The sequence below is a fragment of the Mustela nigripes genome, chromosome 1 (genome assembly GCF_022355385.1).
Source record: "Mustela nigripes isolate SB6536 chromosome 1, MUSNIG.SB6536, whole genome shotgun sequence".
Lineage (NCBI taxonomy): Eukaryota > Metazoa > Chordata > Mammalia > Carnivora > Mustelidae > Mustela > Mustela nigripes.
This window is the reverse complement of record NC_081557.1, coordinates 97963328-97985115: the sequence shown is the minus strand read 5'-3', so window position 1 is coordinate 97985115 and position 21788 is coordinate 97963328. Positions and strand designations below refer to the sequence as shown.

Below are 21788 nucleotides of genomic sequence, written 5' to 3'. Positions count from 1 at the left end.
TCAATGTTAAGCAAAGACTGGGTTTATTAACTAAAACAATTCTACAAAAGGGCAATATTGCTCTGATGGGATCATTAATTCTACAGATTTTTTTTATTTAATAGACAGCATGGACTTCATACATATCCATTTTCAGTGCTTTGAAAACCAAACAACTTTAAAAGTTAGCAGCAGTTTCTGCAAGTACAAAAATACACATTTATTACATTACATATGGTAGTAAAATTTGTCAAGATATATTATACAAACTCAAAGCATTTTAGATAAAGCATCAGTCTAATATATTATAGATTGACAGAGTATAATAAAATGACATGTCGTCTTTCTTCCAATCATACAATATAATACATTACAGCAATATTAACAAACTATTCACATTAAGTATTACAGGAGCATCTAGGGGAACACAGAGAAGAAGAATGGTTATGGAAAACCTCAGCATCTATTTTCTTCTATGCTTCAAACTGGGTGAATAATTTTCTACCCACCCAGATGAAAGAAAAAAGGAGAGAACTATTATTTTGTTAAGTGGAGAAACAACTTCTTCCAGAACGACACTCCAAGCCGTAAGAACTTTATTCACATCTTGCAGTACTGACAGTAGTATGCCCGAAGGGTAAGGGGAGGAACTTCCTGTTACCTTTATATATTAAATCACAAAAGATGCATATGGGCACTCAGGAATCTAAGCATAGAGTGGCTGTTTATAAGGTAAAACTGACTTCACATCTGTGACTGAGATGGCCAGTGTCATGAAGGAGCTGAGCTCTTGGAACACAGAGTTCTGAGAGTTAATTACAATGCGTAGGGCCAACACGGCCATGTTCCTTAGAGGTAGGTAGCACCTGTAGCTAATACTGAAAGGACTTCTACTTTACAGAAAACATTATTATTATTATTTTTTCTATAACTCAGAAATTCAACCTTTAGGACAACAGGGAAAGAACATTTGACACGAAAGTTTCCTGGTGGCTAAGAAAAATAATTTGGTATAAATTAGTGGGAGAAAGGATGGTGAACTAAAGAGGCCAAATGGTTTCTAAGCAACTTCTTCCAAGTAAGTAGTTAAAATGAAGGAAGATGCACATCCTTTCCTGATTCTATTCCTTCTCACTGGCTGGTGAGGCCTAATCATCCATGGAGATAACTCAGGGGATGTAGTGGTATAACCTTTAAGGCAAGGGAGGGGAGAAAAATTCATGGATAGCAGACAAACTAATGGGATATAAACCATGAATCATCTGGGACAAAAATACGCAAAACTTCCAGAGGTGAGAAAATCCAAAGCCAACGATGGTCTGAGAAGGCCTGACTGCTGATTGGTGGGCGTTTCATTCTGTGACTCTTTTATAACCTGCCAACTTTAAAATTACTCTTTCAACTGCCAATGACAATTAGAAAAGCGATGATTTATCAGTAATTTTTTTCTGGCTGGGTAATCTAAGAGACAGTGCTGTAGAAAAACATTTTTTTTTCAACAAAGACGAGCCATACTTTGGTCACATGTTGACAACAACTTCGTGTAATAGAGATAGAGAGAGGACTGGTGTTGCAATCTTTTCCTCTACACCAGGAGAGTCAATGCTGTCAGGAGGTCACCTTCTAATAGCAAAAGTTGCATTTCTGGAGAATGCTCTTAGCACAGGCACCTCTGAAAAGGATACTGAAATAAGCAACATTTTCTTCTCTCTCCTCACAGATCTACTTCCTGGAGCCTTTGTATAGTAGTGGAACACCAATGGAAAAATCAATCAATGAATACAACCAACGAATAAACTATGATACTCATGGCTCTTGAATTATTCTAGTCTACGCCACTGTAGCTGCATCGATGGGCTGATTCCTGGAATCTTCCTGTGAAGGCACATGACTACAGAACATCACAGAAATACCTACTGGCTTGGATTCAGAGGAATGTTTTACATGATTTCCTTCATTACTGGACATGCTTTCTCTTTTTAAAAGATACTTTGATTAGTGGCATTTTTCTTGCGTAGTTATTAAAAACATTCTATGGAATGTGGCTGTTTCTCTACACCCACCCCGCCTCTCCACAATCCTTATTCTTCACTTAGGATATCCTGGCCTTTTCAGTGTACTAATCTCATATAAAGCATGTTTTCTCTACAGAAGATGTTTTCTCTGGCTCTCTGCTAGTCATCTCCAAAAACATGGGAGAGGACAAATCCCTTGCTTTAATAAGGAAAAGCCTCCCAAACAGATGATGAAATTTTTTAGTCTAAGTTTTCTGCCAAATGGTCTCAGTAAAGAAAATTACTTTGTTGTCCTAAGTATTAGCAGTGATTATCCTTATGCTACCCATCCCATGTATTTATACAAAGGGGTCATAATAATCTTGTCTTTATATTATTAGCCCAGTTTCTGTTCTTGTAGACATCAGATTCTTAGACTTGTACACATCACATTCTTACTGTGGTTAAATGTCTCTGGCTAATTGTTGGTCCCCAGTATCACAAACCACTGTAGGCCCTGAGTCTGGGCTAGACAGATCATCCACAGACAAAGAGCCGGGTAAGGATCTCTTACAACGCAAAGTACCAGGGGAGCACTGCTCACTATTCTCTCCGTCCTGGTGGGACTTCACACAAAGCTTGAGTCCGTCCTCCACTAGGCTGAATGGAGAGCTACAGTGTCTCCCTGAGTCCTGGCTGGAGTAAGAACTGTACCACTGGGCTGTTTGCACAGTTCCAAGTTCTTCAGGTGCCCTTTGGGGCATGTCTTTCTGTCTCTCTTGTAGTGGGTTGGCTTCCGAAATAGCAGCAGCATGTGGAGGTGGCTCTGTGGGTCCTTTTAGAGAACTTACTTTCTTTTCTTCTGGTCTGGATGCTCTTGCCTTCTTTTTGAGGGACCAGTTTTTCAAACTGGCCACACCATTTCTCAACCATGTGCTTGGATGAAGAGTTACAGAGTGTATCTGTGAATGCCATTCTACAGTATCCTTTTTCGTATAAGCCAGGTGGCTGCTGGCCTGCCCTGATGAGGGACCAGGAGTTGCAGAAATGAGGCTGGAATTGCTAAAATCAGAAGAAAGCTCGTCTTGTTTTCTTTGAGCTTGAAAAGTGCAATCTATTGGAGAGGAAGTTTCAGTGGGGGTAAACACAGAGTGTTCAGAAATCTGAGAAAAAGCGCTGTCTTGGGAGCTCACTGATGAGCCAGATGGGGAAGTGCCTGGAGAGGACAGGCTGGAATAGCTAGTCCTTGGGCAGATGTTTAATCTCGGGGGTAAACCCTTCTCTGTGTTTTGGTTTGTGCCACTACTCTTGCCCACTTCAATTCCCATGACCAAACTCTGATTAATGAGCTTTTGTCCCTCCATTTGCAATGACTTGTGCCGCTGGAGATAATCTTCCTCTCCATGCAAGAGACCAGCTTCATAGCTAGTTTTATGTTGTTTCTTTGAATACATTCCCCTGAGATAGGTCAGTTTGCAGTGCTGGTCATCCATGTTGGGCTCTGAGCAGCGCCGGTGCCTCCTCGAAGTCTTGAGGGCATCTGCTGTGTGTGGTGGGGAGTATCCTGATGTATCTGCACCAAAGGGCTGGTTCCCAGTATGATCCTGTGAGGACATGTGACTACAAGATGCCACAGAAATGGCCACTGGCTTGGATTTAGAAAAAAGTTTCACATGATTTCCTTCATTCTCAGATAAGCTTTTCTTCTTAACATTTTTATTAGTGGCATTTTTCTTGCTCTCAGTGCCTTCGACTAAACCATGTTTAAAATATGTCTTACCCTCTTCCTGGAGGGGTTGATTCTGCTTCAGATAATCCTCATCTTTTTGTGAGAGAATTGCATCACAGCTGGACTTGCGTAGCTTTTTCTGATAAAATTCCCTGAGATAGGAAAGCTTAGAATCTAGATAATCGATGCTAGGCTCTGAGCAGCGCCGGTGTCGCCTCAGGCTTTTTGGAACATCTGCTGCAGCTGTGGACAGGTAGCTGGGTGTGCTCAGGCCAGATGCAGCCCTGGCATGGTCACGCAGCGGGACCTTTGCATACACTACTGCCACATTTGCTGGCTTGGATTCAAGAGGCCGTTCCATTTGAATGTCTTCATCTTTAGAACGGTCCAAGTCAAAGTCGCTTAGGGTTAAAAGGCCTTCCACCTCAGGCTGGTCGAGGTCATAGTCACTGAGGGTTAATACGGAGTCCATGCTTCTGCTACCCTGACCAAGTTTCTTTACCAAGTCACTACAGGGAGCATCGACGTCCTCATTTAGCTCATTTTCCAAGCTGTCATAGGAGGAGTCATTCAGTTGGAAGCAAGAGATGTCTGTCAAAAAATGAAACCACAATTAACATTTTTACTTACCAAAAATACATGCTGCCTTAAAAAAAAATCTCTAGACTTAGTTTAATTTTCTTTTCATAAAGATTGTTCAGATTCCTACTCTTAGAAAGGATCTTTCAGTCTCCCCAGAATTTAAAAAAAAAAAATGTTGAGTATATCGAATTTATCTCAGTTCTTGAAGAAAAAGGCTTTCTTAATTAAGGTCTCTTCAAAGCAATGAGGACATGTTAATATCAAGAAATGGTCCAAAATATAAAGGAATGAATGCCAGGTATATGCAGGTTCACGACTGCGGGTTTGATCTCAGAGGAACCATTTATGAACCCAAGCTCTTCAATGTTTGCTACTTTAATCTCTACAACAATCATAAAAGTGAGACATTATGTTACCCACATTTATTAATTAAGATAATGATGTTCAGGGGCATAGAATGGTTATATGAAACCACAAATAACGAATCACTGAAAACTACACCAAAAACTAATGATGAGCTAATTGAATTAAAAAAAAAAAAAAAAAGAATTGGTCAAAGATCACTAGTAATTGGTGGCCCAGGAATCTGTATTCTGGAAGGCTGATTGGTTTCAAAGTCCCCCCTGGCCCCATAGTACTAGTGGTTTCTACACTGTTCCACAGCATGAAGTATCTTGAGGGCCACTCAGAGGAAGGAGAGTGGGGAGAAGCCCAGGCCTGCCCCTACCTCTTTAGGACATCTTACTCTAATTTCAGCCACAGCAGTTCTACTACACATGTTAGGGATCTCTGTAAAGATATTTTTAAAAGAAGTTTAAAAACATAACATAAGATGCTTCTGGAAGTTCTGGACCTCATCTTACATATTTCTTAACCCCACCACACTGTTAACATAACCTGACCTATTAGCAGGTCATGCAAGGAGGAGCAGAAACCCTAGGCCCATGACTGAGGTCAGAGGCTTCCTTCACTGAGCTGCGGCAGGCCCCAGGACACTGTCCCAGCATCTTCACTCACACATGCCTGTTTCTCACAAAAACCAATCCAATTATTATTCACAATACCTGAGGCATTCTCTCTAGTATCACATCTCACTGAAACCTGTCCCAAGAGGGAAGTGATTTCTTCTCCAAATATCCTACAGCAATTTTCAATCAGAAATTGTATAAGCAGAGAAACCTGCATGAAAAAGGACAGAAAGAAAGTGCTACTTTTCATATAGTCTCTAAAGCACATTTCATATATAAATCCTGATCTTACTAAAAGTGAAAAAGAATCTTAAGAAAAATTCATGTATGCTTTAAAAATACACAAAACAGTTCCTCCTAAAAAAACCATGATACTTGCAAGAGTAGTTTGGGTGTAGAAATCAATTTTATTTGGTACACTAAAGTTCCCTGTGGCCTTAGCTAAATGTTAACATTTTTATACTAATGCTACATCTTTAAAATTAGGGTAACTTGGGGCCCCTGGGTGGTGCAGTTGGTTAATAAGCACCCGACTCTTGATTTTGGCACCGGTCATGAACTCAGGGCTGTGAGGCTGAGCCCCACACTGTACTCTTCACTCAGCATGAAGTCTGCTTAAGATTCTCTCTCTCCCTCTGTCCCTCTCCCTGTTCTCTTTTAAATACATAAAATTTAAAAACATAAAATAAAATTAGGCTAACTTAAAGAATTCTCTCTAGGGCATTTGGGGTAAAGAAATAAACTTGCTTATTAAAATTCATGAGGTATCATTAGATAAAGACTTATGACATATATTTCACATGTAAAAGGCAGTTGTCATAAGTGTGGGAAGTGGGCATCCTCTGTGGGTTCCCCTGTGAAGTAGGGAATAGAGCTAGAGAGAAAACTTGCATTTTGCCTCATTAGTCTTTACCTATGCAGTTCCTTCCCTTAGACTCCCTGGAAAAGGTGGGGTTGGAGGTAAGATTTTACGAGAAAGCTCCGTGCCTCCACTGAGATGTATTGGGATGTGTCCTTGGTTTCCTTGCCCCAGCAGCTGAGGCGAAGGAACAGGCAGAGTGTTGGGAGGTGTGAGAACTAATATCCCTAAGCCCCATATTAGCTAGCAGGCTCTAGAAGGGTGTGATTTCAAGTAACCACTGCCTGAAGTAGGTATCAACACCACCTCCATTTTTTTTAAAAGACTTTATTTATTTATTTGACAGACAGAGATCACAAGTAGGCAGAGAAGCAGGTAGAGAGAGAGGAGGAAGCAGGCTCCCTGCTGAGCAGAGAGCCCGATGTGGGGCTCAATCCCATGACCCTGGGATCATGACCTGAGCTGAAGGCATAGGCTTTAACTCACTGAGCCACCCAGGCATCCCACCAGCTCCATTTTTTAGATGAGGAAACTGGATCAACAGAACTAATTTTATCCAAGATTGTACATCTGGCAAGTTTGGAGCTGAAGAATGATCCTTGGCTTGTCTAAGTCCAAAGTCCTTCTTTTTTATTTAAATCATATCATTTTCTTTCGTGTAACTCTAAGGTTTAAGTCAGCCATAGTGTTTTGCCTCCTTGAAGGGAGAAGAGAAGTAACCCAGAACTGCTATCACTGTTTTGCTCAAGAAAGTACCTTTCTATAATCTACCAGGGTAGGATAAACTCAATACACTCGAATTTCTAAGGAGGTATATTTAAGTTATTCCAGAAAATGTCTTTCAGAATTAATACCCTGAATTTAAGGTTCAAAATGGGGACTCAGTCCCCCAGGGCATAAAAATGAAAAACTTCATTACCTTTTTTGTAAATTCATTTTCTAGTTCTGGGCTGGAGGAAGTAGGAGGCCAAAGAATGCTTGGAGCAATGCACACGGCCAAATTAAATGCAGTCATCTGATTGGACGAGGAATGCTGCTCAATGTTGTATAATATCCCAAAAAGATACCTTAGGAGAACAACGTTGGCTCTTGGAAGTTGGTCTAATAGCCTAAAGACAGAAAAATGCACTCTTTAAGAAAGACATTTCATAAAAAACTTGTGTAGATAAGCAACGCTTGCTTTTCATGGGAAACCATGCAAAGAAAGAACACAGTTCAGATATGCAAGAATTTCAGTTACTATGGTACATGCCTTACAGAAAGAATGGAAACATGGATGGGGGATTTACTTATTTATTTTGTACACTGTCTTCACAACCCAATGAAGATGAAAAATAATGCAGAAAAATGGCTTGTAAAAAACTGCTGACTGCCTGAAATATATACCTGAAATTAATGCAATGTGTTTTAACTTAGGTCAATCCTGTAATGTTTCAGAATATTCTCAACCAAGCATCCCCCAAAAAGCTTTTTGATGAAATTAAACAATAATTAAATTTTAGTGGTTCTTTATTTCTCAGTAGCAATACAGGAATTCTATCTTTTGGTGAGAACCCAAACCTCAACTATTAAGACTTTTAGGTCCATTCTGAGAGCTTATGTTCTGCTCTATCACCTTGGGGTCAATTTTGTCCCAAACTTCTTTTTCTTGCTGGTATCACTCTCATATATAAGTCAAGCTTACAACAGTACATTTCCTACTGTTCCTATTTTGTAATTGATAGGGGATTTTAAAATTATTATTCATTGAAAATTATATGAGCTACTATCCAGTAAAAAGACATATATGTTGATGATCATGGTTGTTTCTTTTCAACAAAAGTCTGCAACCTGGGAGGGAAAATAAGGTAACGTGACTCTTGCTGCATAAACAGCACAAAGGCACTTCTTCAGTGTGATGGACTGACACTGTTTCATAAGGACAAATTATAAGAGATATTGAAACAAATTAAGAGATTACTGAGTGTGTTTAATGGAAAGTAAGGTGCTGTCTAGCATATTCTTCTGGGTTATCTGATTCCCTAGGGGCCCTATTATCTTTGAGCTATTCTACATCTCTGTAAATTGCAGACTACTGATAGCACTACATTTAACACTTGTCCATAGATTTGAAAATTCTGTCTGGTGGAGAGACATATGATTTACTGCTCCCCTTCATGCTCCAGTAAAAAAAGCCAGTTTTGTGTCTATGTGTAAAATCATTTCAGCATTTCTGAAGCAACTATGGATGTTGTAGTAGTTTGAAGTCTCCTTCGAACTGGTGGTAACATCCAACTGGTTCTCTCATTAATTAGAGATTTAAATAAAAATTTTGTATTGTTCATTTTATATTTGAATGAGTCTTAATTTTACTTTTTTAAAAAAAAAAATCATCCTTTAACAGTTTGTAGGATACACAGTTTTAGACAATGAGCAACAACGCAGAGAAGCTGGCTTCTACCTAATCATAATGGAAGCACAGATAGTATGTGTGACTTGGCTTTGATTTCTGGTGTCTTCAACGGTTGTAATATGTTCTATCTAGTGTATAGATAATAATTCATATTTGAAAGTTGCTCAAGAAAAAAATTGTACTAAACAAGTCTATGCAGATAAATGATACTAGGATTCTTGGGTTTTTACAGAACTGGGAGTACTGCCTTTTGTTAATGGACACTTCTTTCCAGTTCTCGTATAATGCAGGAAACAGTGAATTTGGGTGGTGAGTTCTGCCAGCAATCTCCATTTGCACGAGAATAGACAATGCATTCTTTGTGATAGGACAGGCTTTTTCCTTGACACTTTTCAATAGTTAAACTGTCTCTCTGCAGTACCTCCTCCATATCTCTTTCGTAGCACTGATCTGCTATACCTATAATCCTTGGTTTATCTATCTACTCTACTAAGACAGTCAGTTCCTGAAGGGGAGGGAATTTTCTCTGTTTGAATTTAGTTGCTGAATGAGATAGACAAAGAGCTGTAGGTTTAGTTAAGTACTTACCAAAATTAAGATCATAAATTGTAGATTGAGTCTAGTTATTAGTTTAATGAGTTTCAGCTCCTATCAGATTCAGATATAAAGGAGGTGTACAATGCTCAAGTATTCCACGTTAATAAGATTAGGGAAAAACAATAATAACAATGATAGTAGCTAGCATAAATCTATTTTTATTTTTTATTTTTTCTTAATTTTTCATAAATCTATTTTTAAACTGGTCTTCATGGATATGGCTTTGTGAGAGTCATCATTACTTGAGTCTACAAGCTTATAAAAGTTTTTTTTTTTAAGTATTTTTGAGACATGACTAAATTAGAATAATTACCTTTGAATTGTATTTATTTTCTCTTCATCATTTCCTTGATCCATGACACAGACCCAATGGTCATAGAGATCTGATGAAAAAATACTTCCTGGAATATTTCGTAGAAAATCCTTTTACAGAAGGAAAATAAATATTTTAAGTCATTATTCTCATGCTATGTATGGACTGGGAAAATAAAAAAGCAAACATTTTGTTGAAAAGTTAAGTCCTCCTTTTTTTGGAATACATGGAGCTCTGTGCCAACTTTCCACTGTTGTGCGCACATAGAAACACAGGCTTTGATTTTTTTCTAACAAAAACCAGAGGGAAACTGGAGTCTGGGGTACAATGGGAAAGATAACGACAACCTCTTTGGGCTAGAATTTTGTTTGTGTAGGTTTTAACCTACTAGTATAACATGACAGGGTCTAGCAAACCAACCCAAGTCCTTTTTTTCTGCTCTCCAATCACCCATTCAAAGAAACACACTAAGACATTTGTGAGGTTCCTAATGTAATAGTCACTCATTTGGTCATTCTACACATAATTGCTCTAATATGCCAGGGATGGTTGAGGGGCTGGGGACAGAGAAGTGAGTAAAACAAAGTCCCTGTCATTTTGGAACTTTATATTCCAGTGGCATTGGTGAAAACTCCATCCAGAGGTGAAACTCAGAGTTTCTCCTGGCATTCCCCTCATATAATGGGGGCGGGGGAGGAAGCATTCAAGGCTATGTATGTCTGGGCTCTGGGGGTCTGGGACAGCACCCACATGCCTGACACACACTTAACAGTATGCCCGGTACATTATCCCCTGAGACCCTAGTCTGCTGAGACTGCTGGTGGGGCTGGGTGTGGGGAAACCAGACCATATCACAAATAGGATATGATCAAGGGTATTTGATTTTTGTTTATAAAAAGCATAAAAACAAATTAAATTTGGTCCTGGTCCTATATTCATTTGTGATCTAGGCCAACTCTCTCTGTTGCTTAGGCTTGGTGCTAACAAGGCCAGGCTTGCAAAGGCTAATCTCTACCTCAGTGACGATTAGGCAGGAAAAAACTCAATCTCAGGTCTAAGCATTGTACTCATGGTCTTGCAAGTTCTTGCTTACAACATGGAGGCAGGTGAAAGTCTGCAGTTGCTCAGTTTTAACTCTTGCTGGAGAACCCAGTCAACAACTTTACCTATGTGCCTTACAGACGGCAACACACAACCCGTTAGTCTTGTGTTCTGTCTCTATCACTACTCGGGAAGCTGTGGCATCTGTTAGGCTCTGCTGACTAGTTGTGCATCTTCTCCAGTATGAGCTCCCCCAGGGCAGGGACAGAACCCACCTTCTTCTCTGTACACCTGAATGCCACACACAGTCCCAGACAAAGTTGGCAGAGGTCATTACTGAACTGGTACTATTTTTTCCATGGCCACACACTGATGAGGAACAAGGTAAGGCCAATGAACCGTAACTGAGATTTTTAAGATAACTTAAAACACCTCTTTGTAGTCATGTCACCTGTTACCATAAATTTTTTTTAGAGCAGTTAACAAGTAGGAAGAGATTGCTTCAAAGTCTCTCTCTGTTCTATTATTTCTTCTGTAGAAATGTACCTGGATACTTGTAATTGAGATGTGTCATCACAAAAGTCATCTACTTTTGGGTAGCGCTATTACATTTTCATAATTCCGAACTAATTTTAGTTGCTGCACCTACTTTAAAAGTCAGATTTAGAAGAGGCAAAATTTGTTATTTCGAAGTGGGACAATGACAATAGTTCTCTTTTTAAATCTCAGTGGGAAACATACTTATGATCTGTCTTGAAGAAAAACATCATTAAATCTTAAACCTACACTTGAAAGATAATAACTCGTAACATCTCAATGAACTCTCCACAGCTGGAATAACAAGTTACGAAATACAACCACCATCACAGCTGAGAAAGGATGTGAGCTCTGGTTCTGAATTACAATCACCAGCTCACAGCACTCAACTGAAAGCCTCTTCCCCTCCAAGAGCAGAGCCCAGGTCATCAGCAGAACTCCCAAATTAATTTGAGATGAGATTCCTGTAGGATCAAAAATGAACTTTTCCTTAAAAGTCTAATGGATCAAAGTTACAGTGTCTCAAGCAATTTTCTTCCCATAACAGTTTGAAGAGTTAGGCTTGTATTTAAGCAAAACCAGCATAAGTAAAAAAATTAAAGGAAAACTTAAGTACCACTTCCAGATAGTCTTAAACACAAGAAACAAAACAAACCAGAAGCTCAAAAACTTTTGGCAAAAAGTATCTTCTTTCCTGCAACCACTGGGAAGAAATGAGAGTAACACACAGTTACATGATTACAAAACTTCAATTATTTGAAACCCATTTAACTAGGTTTTTCAATCATTTGTCTTTTGATATTTTTGGACCAGTGATATTTCTGCAATTTGAAATATAATTTGACTCCTCTAGAACCATGTTTCTCGATAATAATCTCAAAAATTTAGTATAAAATTTTAAATGTGGTGCTATGAAGAATAGCATAGTAAGGAAAATTTTCTAAAATGTAGGCTTTTAACTTCTTAAATTAAGAGATAGGAAAAAGCCTAATTATATAAAGAAAAAAGGGAAAATTCATTATGCATATATATACTAGACATACATTTGGCTAAGCACACTGTACATATCTTTCTTGTATTTCAGGACAGAAGAGTAGTCACAAATCCTTTGCAAAACAGATAAAATGAGCCTAGATCCAGCTCTCTGATTGTTTTTGACTGATACACTATTGCAAAAGTCTACAGCAGGGGTTAAGAGCAGAAGTGGCTCATTTGCCAGGAAACATCTGATTATCCATTAAGTCATGAAGGAAGATTCTGTAAGCGGCTGAACAGGAGGAGGGACACGGAAGGGTCATCTCCACCACGTTTTCCTCCACCCCTTGCCCTGGTGCTTTCCAGCTGGGCTGGGAGATGGGAGCCCGAGACCCGTCTGCAGAAGCTATAGCTGGGGTGGTACTGACTCTAGATTTTTAAAACATGTGAGGCATCTGCAAGAATGTGGGGAGGAAAACATTGTAGAGGAGTTCTAACTCAACTATGGGTGTGAGTTAAGTAACCAAGGGGCAAAGGGTAAGTAAAAACCATAAAAAAGTGCCAAATGCGGTAAGGGTTTTATAAAAGACCCAGATGCTGGAGTCATTCCTACTCTGCTTTTACTTTAGAAAGGCACCAGGGGACAGGGGAAGGCATGATGATTGTATAAGTGAATGGAATTTTCAGTGATCTCTGTGAGCAATTTTTTGTTTTAGTTGTTAGGCAAATGTTTATTATGGTAAACTCTGTTTCAAAGTTTAATACAAGTTTATTTTGAAAATTTGCCTTTATTAGGAAGGATGTTTATTTTGGTAAATATGCGGTGCGTGCTTTGACTATTTGTAATTTAATTTAATTTTTTTTTTTTTTTTTTTTTTTTTTTGGTATGAGGTGGCAGAATGAAGATGAGAATGGTGTGGGACGAAAAAATTCAAAAAGCATTTCTGACTTGCCATATTGTTGGCAAGGACTTTTAAAGACCTATGTTGATTTTGTGAAGTGATTTTTGATTTTTTTTTTTAACACTTTTTAGATTCTAAATCCATTATGGTTCTTTGCAGCTGGTAAAAATGTTGTAATGAGAGAAACCAATTGTCTCCTCCCAGAGCTACACTGTGGGGTAGATGAAGGGAGAACCTTTCCTACCTTCAAGACAGATGCTATCACAAAAACAGATTCACAGTCTAGGTGTACTTCAACTCCAGAATTCAGTTTTTCTTTTAGCTCTCTGCAGGATTTCACATTGGCCGATTGTCTGAAGATCCCTTTTGTGAGGGGTCCTTTTTGATTAAGAAAGAAAAGCATATCCTATAAGGAAGCAAAGGAAAAAACCAAAATGGCACTTCACAGATACAAGCAGGGGAAGACACACTTGCCCTCTCTGGCCACCAGTGGCTAGGGTGTCCCAGGGGAAAAGCACTGGAGGAGGGGCTGTTACTTGGACTGAAGTCAGTTTGTGTTTTGGTATCTCTAAATCTCTTCCCCTACTTATTCTTGCTATATTCAGCATCTAAAACATTTTACTTTAATGAGACTATCTTTTGTGTTTAAAATCATATTTCTCTGACTGTTTTAAGGTCCCTATAAACTTGCCTCCCTCCTTCCCTTACTCCTCTTTTCCTATTATTCTCTAATGTGGACTCTTTCCATCAAATATGGACTCTTTCCTCCAAATATGGAAATATTCTTGCCAGACTCATTCTCCATTTGCTTGTCTTTCTTTTTATGTGACTCCATAACACATTCTACTTCCTGCATTTACTTCGTTCTTTGAAAATCAGGCTAAAAAAAATCACCTCTTCCAGGAAGTTTTCTCCGCTGCATTGTGATCAGTCTTTCATTTAGTTTTCTTTCTAGCAAAGAAATGTCCTTTGCTTGTGGTGTAGGAAGGAGAATGGGTGTTGGGGAGCAACCCATGTGATCTGAAACCTGGTTATTGCATATATTTACTCTGTGACCTCTAGTAAACTTGAGACTTTTAAAATTTGTAAAGTAGGGCTGATGGTAGTGATAAGTGCTCAGTGTACTGTGGAGGGTGAGCACGACGATGGTGAGGCCAGTGGGCAGCCCATGTCACAGCACGATGTAGGTCAAGTCCCGCACGTCCCGTACATCCATCACAGTGCTTGTGGGATGTGGGGCACTCAATGAATGCCGCTGAACAGTGATCATTCCATATATCAAGGACATAGTACAGACTCAGTGGTTTCATCTGAACCACTCTATTTATAAAAGGGAACTGAATGCCAGAGGATGTACATGTGTAGGCACCTGAAATACATCTAAGACATGTCAGATTTTAAAAAATTATAAGAATGAGTGGTTTCTGCTGCTAGAATGATTAAAGGAGGCTTACAGAACAACACAGGGTTCTGGAAAGGCCAGAGAGAAACATGGGGGATAACGGGACTCCAGAGTGGACTCTGCCTACAGAGCCAAACTCTGATTTATCCGAGCAGGTTTACATGGCTCCTTCCTGAAACCAGCAGCCTCCATGATCTCTCCCCTTTATGTCTCTCTTAGGATTCTACAATAGCTTAATCAGATTTTTTTTCCTTAGAAGTAACAATAAAATTCTCAGCCAAAGCCAAAGCTGTGTCTATAGTTTTCCCATTTAAGAAGAGATTTCCCTCCCAGGGTTCTCCATTCCCATTAGTGTCACATGCCCTAACGAGACTCACCAGGACAGGTTTGGGCAGATTGTCATTTTCACAAATACTTGGCAGAGAGACCCCGAAGAGCTGCCCTGGCACAGGCGATGTTGGTGACACTGGTAAGTTATCCAGGTGAGTGCTGGACCCACGCCAGAAGGCCCAGTTTATGATAGACCTTCTCCTTTTAAATGTCTTCTGACCTGAGTCTAAGGAAGAAGTGAGATTATTAGGAAAACTATTTTAACTCACTTAGTCTTATTTTGACAGTTTCCAACTTATAAGATGTTGTTCATTTCTATGGTTCAATGAGAAAAATGCTTATAGATATCCTTTGTTACTGACAATTTAATCTAAAAAATTACATGGTAATATTTTATAAATTAAGGAAAAATCAAATATTTGGATTATTCTCTATCCCATCTTTGGAACATCACTTGTCTGTTTACTTGAGTTTTGTCACTGAATTTTCAAAGGCAAAGAAAAGCCTCTCTTTACTATAACAACTTAAGGCAAAAGGTGTTTCATACTAACATACATATCTTATTTTAAAATGAGACGAGGCATACAAAGAAGTTGAAGATTAAATCATACCACAATTAAATGGTGAGAAACAGAAGGAAAGAGGCAGGAAAAAGAGGAGGGAGAAAGAGAAGGGGAAAAAGAAGAGGAAAAGGAAGAGGAATGAAAAACACCAAGAGTTATCTTTTATTAGGATGTTCTCTAGAAATAAATTAATGCTTTATTACTTTATGTCCCTCTCTATTGCTGAAAACAAAGACAGGAAGCTAATGTTCTACATTTCCACCCCTCATCCTTCTTTTGACTGCAAAGACTTTTTTAAAGGTATCTTTTTGGTTCTGGACTTTAAAAAGCATGTTTAAGGTAGCATAGATGTGTGCAAACATGAGTGAGACTTGTTCTTGCCATCATGAACCTTAACAGGGGAAATAGGTCTGGTGATGGTGGGGAGAGAAGCAAGGGAAGGGCAAAGTACCCAAGATTCAGAAGAATGGTAAAGCGCATCTACCTATTAAGAGGGAGGGAAAGAACCTGGAGGAACATGCATTTGATCTGGATTCTGAATGAATAAAATTTTAACAGAGCACCTGACATGGTGTCTTGCACCTTGTAAATACTCAGTAAATCATTCTCAAGTAGTAACTGAATTGAGGAGAGATTTAGATGGAAAGGGACAGCATGAACAAAATAGGCAGAAGAAAGGTCGACAGTGAATCATGATTTTGTGAGGTCATAGTGCTAAACAGTTTTGATGTCATCTGTATCTAATTTTAACTTGAAAGTTGATGGATTTGCATAGGATTTGATACATAAAAAGACAGCTCTCTAAAGTTCTTTTGGGCCTGTTCACGCCATCCTCCAACCCCCAGCACATACACACAGATAAGAAATTAAACTCGAAATGAAATTTAAGAATACAATAGCCTACTTAAAGGCACCAAAAAGTGGCTGGAAGAAGGTGGGTACTGGAGGTAAAAGTCTGATACTTGCAACAGGGAATGGCACAGCACAGGGGAAGTTTCCCCTTCTTACAGCTTTTAGTCTGAGGATAGGCTCCAGGGTGGTAGGGTCACTACAACCTCGGCAAGTTTGCACTCTCGCTGGCTTGAAAATCTGCAGAATGGAGATGGAGGTAACCACAGCAGCTGGAAAGTGTGTGTGTGTGCATGTGTGTGCATGCATGAGCATGCGCATGTGTGTGTGTAATCCCAGAAAGGAGAAAAAAAAATGCATATGGGAGCCCCAGATATTGTGTATGAATTTTGCCTCAATCTCTGGCTGGACCACCAAGCACATGTGTGAGGCAGATTCAAAACGCCCCGTGATTAAGACTAACGGAACTGAGATCAGAGGTGGTATGACATTCAGGAGGTGCCCACACAGGATCAAATGCTATTTTCTCCATTGACAATGTGTGGGACTTAGTCATCCAACTCTGCCGTGTGGCACTGACGGCTCACCAAGCTACCACAGGTGACGTTCAGCTGGTCAATAGTCCTAACAATGGGACACTGAAGGAGATGATCTTTTCAGGGTGGAAATGGTCATCAATGTCAAATGTCAATTTTTTATATATAAAATTCTATAAAGAATTTTAAAGAAGTGTTTTACACTGTTTGGTTCCAATGTCGCTTAGCATTTTATTTCCTCAGCATAAACATCTTAAACCAAACACCACAAACACCAAGTTGTGGGGAGACAATCAAATAAATAACATCTTGTCTTCCACCTCTGGCTTCCTCTGAATACTGTGAGTGCCTCGTCAGTGTACGTACATCCAGGTATAAAGCTCTGGGATCAGGAGCTCAGTTGGACTCCTGGTTCAGACACTTATGTGGGCAAGTTACTTCACCTGTTCTGCCAGCCTTAAAGTAGAAGTATGACCTATACCTCAAAGCCTTATTAAGAGGATTAAAAAGGATAATGTATGTTAAAGTATTGCTTTGCAAGGCTGTGGGTCCCAGCAGTCTTCCCTAAAGCTGTGAAGAAACCCATCTCCTCCCCACAAAGAGGACCCACTCCTCAAATCCATTCTCCGTTTAGTGAAACATCCTTTAGAAAGTGTGCAGACAGAAAGGAATACCAGACTGCTTAACCAGAGTGCTTCCTGCACTGACATTCCCAATCTTTGCCATTTTAAAAGACAGAGAAGGAAACGAAACCCATTCTTAAACCCAGGAGGGAGGTTCCTGTGTTTACCAATGTCAATCTGCAAATGTTCGTTTAATATGTGTGCTGAGCAGTTGTACTCAGTCTAGGTTCCTTGCATTTAACCTGGTTTCACTGTTTCTAAAACTATCAGATTTATTTGACTTTTTAGCTTTCACATACTTCTTAGGAAAAATGCCTCATCATAAAGTTACATGCCCGCTATCCTATGAGTGTTGACAGAGGAGCAAGTAGAAATCGAGGCCTGCACTTTATCAGAAACACTTTCAGCTGCAGCCATGCCTTTTGTTATGCACAACACTCACGTTTAGAGTTCAAGTTCACTCTGGGACTGAGAGAAAAAAAAATTCATTAAAGTTATTTTCTTACAGAGCTTTCAATGTATAGCTCTTACTTTCTAAATGTCAAAGGCTGATGAGAGAATATGCTATTACTATAAAAAAAAAAGGGAGATGCAATTGTAGGGGAAATTAAATTTATATAAATCTAGCTTTACTAAATAATCCTGGCAAGATTCCAGTTAGTGTTTCTTCATGCTTAAATTAGGGATTTGAATGTTAAAAAGTTACCATTCTTAAAAGTTTGTGTTTATAAATTATCTTAGAAAAATAGTTTAAAAACCTTAATTAGAAATTCTAGCATGATGTAACTTGACATCAGGGAAATACAAATCAAAACCACAATGAGATACTACCTCACATCAGTCGGAATGGCTAAAATCAACAAGACAGGAAACAACTAACATTGGTGAGGATGTGGAGAAAGGGGAACCCTCCTACGCTGTTAGTGGGAATGCAAGCTGGTGCAGCCACTCTGGAAAACAGTATGGAGGTTCCTCAAAAAGTTAAAAATAGAGCTATCCTACAATTCAAATGTAGTGATCTGAAGGGGCACCTGCACCTCAAACTATGGAAAGAGCCCAGATGTCCATTGACAGATGAATGGATAAAGAAGATGTGGTATATATATACCATGGACTATACTCAGTCATAAGCCATATACTTACCACTTACATATTTTTAAAAATTTATTTATTTGACAGAGAGAGGGATCACAAATAGGCAGCAGGCTCCCCACTGAGCAGAGAGCTCAATGTGGGGCTCAATCCCACAACCCTGAGATCATGACCTGAGCCGAAGGTAGAGGCTTTAACCCACTGAGCCACCCAGGTGCTGTCTCTCCCAGCAGGACAGAAATGTAGGAAGATCCTGAACTCTTCTCCTTCCATAGACACACCTAGTCTACAGCTATATATGGAACCACTTCTAAAAAACCCTAAAAACTGGTGGAGCAACACCTTCACACTGGGCAAGCGAGAGGGAAACACCAAAGTGGGTAGGAAGGACTGAGACACAATCTCACCATAAAATCCACCCTGACATGTGATCCACAATTAGGAAGAAATTCAAAACCTGGAGTTTCTCCCTGAGGAGTGATGAGTTTGTAGCCCACATTAAACACCCCAACTTGTAAGGCTGGCTGGCACCTGAGAGATGAGTCCCTAAACATATGGTTTTGATGACCACTGGGGTCATCAGCCATGAGACCCAGAGGGTTGTGCCAAACTGGAATGGTTCTTGAAAGGCCCATATGCAGACTCTCGGACCCCACAGCCCAGTATAGAAGCAGCTCTTTGAAAAGCACCCAGACTTTATATGAAAGAGACTCATTTCCTAAAATTTTAAAGCATTGGTCTGAGGGGTAGAGATCCACTGGGATACTCTCTGGGAATGAAAGCTTCCTGGTCTCTGTTTGCCTTGCTAAAGCTAACAGGTATGTATATTATATACATATATTTTATAATTTTATACACACACACACACACACACACACACACACACATTCCCAGCCAGCAGGTGGGCACCATCTTCTACACTCTCCCTATGCCTAACTAAAGCTGGCAGGTACCATATTTTTTTCTTTTTAAATTTTTCTTTTTATTTCCCTTTACCTTTTTCTTTTTTCTTTCTTTCTTATTTTTCCTTTTCCTTTTCTTCCATCTTTATGGGCAAGTGCCATCTGTGCACTCCCCCTCTGCCTTGCTCCAACCAGTGGATACTATCTGCTCTCCTTCTGCTTGCTCAAGGTCTAGTATCTCCCAGAGATACCCACTTCTGGTGAACAGTCTTTGTGGCTGTCATGCTGGGGATGCCCAGTAATTGCGTGGTACTAAAGGCCAAGGGGGACCTGCAATTCTGGGTGACATGAAATTATAATAGGCAGAGACAGTTCTTGGCAAACTACCACACCCTGGGCATTGCAGGCAGCAAATTGAAACATACCCCCATGATTTCTGTGAAAGAGACCCACTTGCCAGTCCTGGAAATTCAGCTTTAGGGGCTGGCTTCAGATTTGGCATACATCTAGAGGCTATGAAGTTATTCTCAAGGACCATAGGATAGGAGACACCATCTCTGCTCTTCCCCTCTGCTTCCCTGCAGGTCACCACTATCTCCCTGAAAGAAGCTTATACATGCATCTGGAGCCCTGACTTTTGCTACTGCTGCCCAGGGGACACCTTCAGATGGCCTAGCTCTAGGGACCAGCAGGGCGTATGCCTGTGGTCCCACAGCACTGTATATATTTGCATTCTTTAAAAGCTGCTGCCTGGGGATCTGGTTTCCAATCAGTTTAAATCTGGGTGCTGAATGAGATCCTTCTTTTTGGAATACTGACTGATCTTGGCATACCCTCGATTACTGGGAGACATTAACAATAACAATGAAATAAGCTTCTTGGACAATCACAAAGGTTTGAGAGACAACCAACAACCAGGGCAGGGATGAATGTTAAGGTTCATCTCCTACACAAGGTCAGCCCTTCAAAACTGGGACAGGTAACTATTTCATTTAATGTACAGAAAATTGTACAGAGAATTAAGCAAAATGAAGAAACACAGCAATATATTAAAAACAAAAGAAAAAACTTCAAAAAAAAACCTTAATGAAGTGGAGATAAGTAATGATAAAGAGTTTGGGGTGCCTGGGTGACTCAGTGGGTTAAGCCTCTGCCTTCTGCTCAGGTCATGATCTTGGGGTCCTGGGATCGAGCCCCGCATCAGGCACTCTGCTTGGCAGGGAGCCTGCTTCCTCCTCTCTCTCTGCCTGCCTCTCTGCCTACTTGTAATCTCTGTCTGTCAAATAAATAAATAAAATCTTAAAAAAAAAGTAATGATAAAGAGTTCAAAGTAATGGTCATTAAGATGCTCACTGAAATCAGGAAAACAATGAAAAAGTGCTCCATATCACTCGGCATCAGGGAAATACAAATCAAAACCACAATGAGATATCACCTCACACCAGTCAGAATGGCTAAAATCAACAAGTCAGGAAATGACAGATGCTGGCGAAAACAATGGATAAATACAGAACTTCAAAAAAAAAAAAGACAGAAAATACAGGAAAGTTCTAAGCAGAAATCACAGAGCTGGAGAGTACAGAAAGTCAACCAAAAAAACCACACACAGACACAGACACACACACACACACACACACACACACACACACACAAACACCACACACAGTAGAAGAGTTCAAAAGCAGAATAGAGGAAGTAGAAGAAAGGATCAGTGAACCTGAAAACCAGGTGGAGGAACTTAACTGATCTGAGCAGCAAAAAGAAACAGGAACAAAAAAAGAGTAAAGACAGTTAAAGGGGGTTATGGGGCAATATCAAGATGACCAAAATTTGCATTTTAGGATTCCCAAAAGGAGAAGAAAGAGAGAAAAAGGCAGAAAACTTTTGTGAAGAAATAATGGCTAAAAACTTCCCTAAGCTGTGGAAAGAAAGAGATATCCAAATCCAGGAATCCCAGAGAGTTCCACATAAGATGAATCCAAACAATCCCATACAAAGACATATTATAATTAAAATGCAAAATGACCTAAGTTAAAGACAAGGGGGGTGGAATCTTAAAAACATCAAGAGAAAAAACACTTGCTACATAAAGGGAACCCCCTTAAAAGTATTTGATTTTTAAGCAGAGATTCTGTAGCCTAGAAGTAGCATAATATATTTGAAATGCTGAAAGAAAAAAAGTTTCTAAGGAAGAAAAAGAATACACTACCTAGCAAAGTTATCATTCAGAATTAAAGAAGAGATAAAGAGTTTTCCAGAAAAGCAAGAGCTAAAGGAGTTGATCACTACTAAGCCAGCCTTACAAGAAATGTTAAAAGGACTTCTTCAAGCTGAAAAGAAAGGGTGCTAATTAGTGATAACTAATTAGTAACATAGAAAAATATAACTCTCAGTGGTAATGGAAAACAATAAGATAGTGAATTAATCACTTATAAAGCTAAAATGAAGGTTAAAAGACAAAAGTAGTAAGAATGACCAACTGCAATAATTAGTTAAGGGTTACACATGATAAAAAGATGTAAAATGTCACAACAAAAACATAAAACACAGCAGGGGTAGAGTAAAAGTGTAGAGCTTCAGAAAGTATCCAAACCTATATCAACTTAAACTAGAATGTTATAAA

The 21788-nt window shown here is 39.4% G+C and overlaps 1 protein-coding gene across 3 annotated transcripts in view; it reads right to left on the bottom strand.

The window, feature by feature from the left end:
- The window catches only part of ARHGAP20 (Rho GTPase activating protein 20), a 133879-nt gene continuing 112091 nt past the window's right edge, over positions 1-21788 (bottom strand). For all 3 annotated transcript variants that reach the window (XM_059417760.1, XM_059417743.1, XM_059417751.1), the window contains exons 10-15: positions 14648-14826; positions 13113-13274; positions 9414-9523; positions 7031-7220; positions 5349-5463; positions 1-4293 (exon numbers count right to left, since the gene is read on the bottom strand). In XM_059417760.1, coding sequence (XP_059273743.1) covers positions 2438-4293; positions 5349-5463; positions 7031-7220; positions 9414-9523; positions 13113-13274; positions 14648-14826 — 2612 coding nt within the window. In that variant the 3' untranslated portion in view covers positions 1-2437. The remainder of the gene's footprint in view (positions 4294-5348; positions 5464-7030; positions 7221-9413; positions 9524-13112; positions 13275-14647; positions 14827-21788) is intronic.